The sequence below is a fragment of the Helianthus annuus genome, chromosome 10, assembly GCF_002127325.2.
Source record: "Helianthus annuus cultivar XRQ/B chromosome 10, HanXRQr2.0-SUNRISE, whole genome shotgun sequence".
NCBI lineage: Eukaryota > Viridiplantae > Streptophyta > Magnoliopsida > Asterales > Asteraceae > Helianthus > Helianthus annuus.
This window is the reverse complement of record NC_035442.2, coordinates 156,086,581-156,089,912: the sequence shown is the minus strand read 5'-3', so window position 1 is coordinate 156,089,912 and position 3,332 is coordinate 156,086,581. Positions and strand designations below refer to the sequence as shown.

The 3,332-nt window shown below is 35.2% G+C and overlaps 1 protein-coding gene across 1 annotated transcript; it reads left to right on the top strand.

The window, feature by feature from the left end:
• The first annotated feature begins 2,459 nt into the window (after positions 1-2,459).
• LOC110882965 lies at positions 2,460-2,918 on the top strand. Its single transcript, XM_022130839.1, has one exon. It carries the CDS (start codon positions 2,460-2,462, stop codon positions 2,916-2,918), a length of 459 nt encoding a protein of 152 aa, XP_021986531.1.
• The last annotated feature ends 414 nt before the right edge of the window (positions 2,919-3,332 follow it).

Below are 3,332 nucleotides of genomic sequence, written 5' to 3'. Positions count from 1 at the left end.
AGTATATAACACAACACGTTTATAGTTTATGTAATAGAATACTTTAATGTATCTAACTTTTTGTAACGCATAATATGTTTAAGGTTTAAGGTTTATCACTATTTATATAGTGTCATGTGTTTTAACTTGTTTATCGTTTGTTTCTTTCTTAAATTTTCTATATTTGAGTTATTATGTCTTTTTTGCGACTCATTATGTCGTTTTTCCTCGATATTGTGTTATATTTCTTGGCATTGCGTTATATTTTGCTCGACATTGTTTTATATTTTGCGATTCATTGCGTCTTTGTATACTTTTTAGATTTAGGAGGCTTTATAGGATAACTTTATCCTGAAAATCTGTAACTCCAAGATGTTGCCATAGGTTATGAAAAGGAAATTTTGTTGGGGTTCAAGATTGGAGGGAGGGAGGGAATCAAATGGAGAGGTGAAAAAGGTTTGGAGTTAAGCGATAACTAAAGTTTTAGACGTTTTGATACATGTAAATATAACCAATGATTGTTAATATTTCTCTCTTAATATTAAGATTTTAAGATTTTGATACATGTAAATATAAAAAACATGTTAATTGTGTGATTATCAGAAGCTTAAGCTTAACTAAACCGAATCATTTATAGAAACCTCAAATTTATAAGTTTAGAAAAATTAATAACTATAATAAGCATAATAACAATAAATAATAAAATGAGCCAAACTCTAGTTTTAGAAACAAAGCTTGGACCAAACCGAGCTCGAGCTTTAATAAATTAAATGAGCTCTACTAGTCTTGTTTAACGGCTTACGAGTATTTTGATCGATGTCGCCCATATAAATAGTTAATTTTTTCAAAACACTAAATTTTCTTCACGAGACTTTTGTTCTAGTTGAAATTCTTATCGTAGACAATTGTGAGGCATGAACTATATATCATCTTTATTGTTAATATCAACAACCTGAACAAAAATAATTGCTACCTATTATTATAGGAAAGAAAAACCGAATTATATATTATATTTGTATCTTTATTTCAAGTTCAGACATTCAGACCTTTTGTTTTATACGAACAATTTTATAAATTCAAAGAATATGTTAAAAATATGTGAGATGATAGGCATGCATTTTTATGCTATTATTGGATGGAAATATGGATTCATTGCAACCAACAATAACACATGCTAAAATAGTATACTCACATGGTATATATAGTCATATAATAATCACATATGTTAAAATATTATTCTTACATGGTGTATATAGACCGTATAAGATTATACGGCCCGTATAGAATAAAATGAACTGTCCAGAAGCCTTTGTCAGTTCATTTTATTCTATACGGGTCGTATACCCGTATACACCATGTGAGAATAAGATTTTTTGGTGGTCGTATATAACGTATATGATACATTTATACGGGCCGTATAACTTTATATTGCCCGTATACTTCGAATTTCAATTTTTTTAAACTGTTTGACTCGACGTATTATTCCTCGATATGCGTGCGACTAGACGTAAGATTCTCTGATTCGATGTTATATACCTCGATTCTCATGCGAGTTATGCGATTAGACGTTAGATTCCTCGATATTCATGCGAGTTATTTGATTCGACGTTAGATTCCTCGATTTGCGTGTTAATCATTTGAAGCGATGTAATATTTCGTAAAAACCTCTATATAAACGACACTAATCTTATTCATTTTCATTCAACTTCTATTCGTTTCTTTTGCATTTCTCTGTATTCAAATTATATTACGCTATCAATGTCGTTTTGGGGAGACGGTAACTTTTTCGGCAGTGACTCGGCTAGCGAGTCAAATCAGAGGAGTTATGATATCAATTAAAATAACAATCCGGGTTTGTTTGATCTAAATGTTCCGTTCGATCTCAATCTTGCGTCAGATGTAGTGGTGGACCGCTACCCGGTAGTTTTCAATCTCCTCCCAGTAGTGGTGGACCGTTCGAGGGTCCAAACGGTGACCAGGAACCTAGTGAGTTTGAAACCGATCTGGTATAACATTTATTTATACGTTTATTTGCCGTACGTTTAATATTACTGTTTATATGTTTGATGCCGTTTTCATTATCATCTTAGTTCGTCCAAATACTATGCATAACATCTTATTCAATAGAGTCAATCATTAATTCGCACATATAAGTGTTTCGTCAGATATTCGATAGCATGGATGAATTGGTGGAGTGGTGTAGAGAAGTCGGATGCCAAAATGGGTACGCCATAGCCACCAAACGCACGATCTACGAGAAACCCCGAGGCGGCCAGCTGTTAAAAATTTGGCTTACGTGCGATTGTGCCAGCCAGCACAAGTCAACAGCCACGGTCAGACGTAGCGGGAGCAGGAAAATTGGTTGCGAGTTCCAACTGATCGGGACATACAGAAAGGGGTCACGTTTTTGGAATCTAAGGGTTGACAAAGCTAAGCATAACCACGAAACCTTTTTGTATCCAGAGGCTCATCTGTCCTTAATGAGGCTGACACCGTCGGAAGAGATGACGTTGGAGCAACTGACATATCAGAACATGAAACCACGCGACATTCTTACTACCATTAAAGAACAGAACCCCGAAAATGTCTCAACAAGAAATACCTTATACAACGCGCGGGCCATATTGGTTCGAATGGAGCAAGTCGGCGAGACTCCAATGCCGATACTTTTCCACCGGTTGAAGACAGTTGGGTTTGTTTTATTCCACGGAACATTTGAAAATAACGAAAGGGTACAAGATGTTTTCTTTATCCACCCGGAGTCGAACAGATTGTGGTGCGCCTTCCCGCATGTGTTTCTTATAGACTCCTCCTACAAGACGAACCAGTACAAAATGCCGCTAGTTCAGATTATCGGTGTCACATCCACATACTTATCGTTTTGCATTGCGCATGCGTTCATAACGAACGAGAAAGAGGAAAACTTCACGTGGGTTTAGGTTGGCTATGAATTTGAAATGTTATTTCACGTTTTGACAATTTGTAATGATGTGAGTGAATTAAATGCATGGATGGACATATTCGCTCTGAACACATACCAACTGCCTTTTCGTCCATTCCACATACCGGTAATCAAGAGAAAGTAGTTCGGTAGGACTCAAACAAACGACCAATTAATAAACATAAAGCAAAAGCAAAATAAACTTGATCTTATTTCATGTTTTGACAATTTGTAATAATTTGAGTGGATTAAATGAATGTATGGACTCAAGAGAAAGTAGTTCGTTAGGACTCAAACAAACGGCCAGTTGATAAACATAAAGCAAAAGCAAAATAAGCTAGCTCATATTTCATGTTCTGACAATTTGTAGTGATGTGAATGAATTAAATGCATGTATAGACATATTCGCCTG

Bases quoted from the DNA above. Each gene is read 5' to 3' on its own strand.
- LOC110882965 (XM_022130839.1), top strand. From the start codon at position 2,460: ATGAGGCTGACACCGTCGGAAGAGATGACGTTGGAGCAACTGACATAT.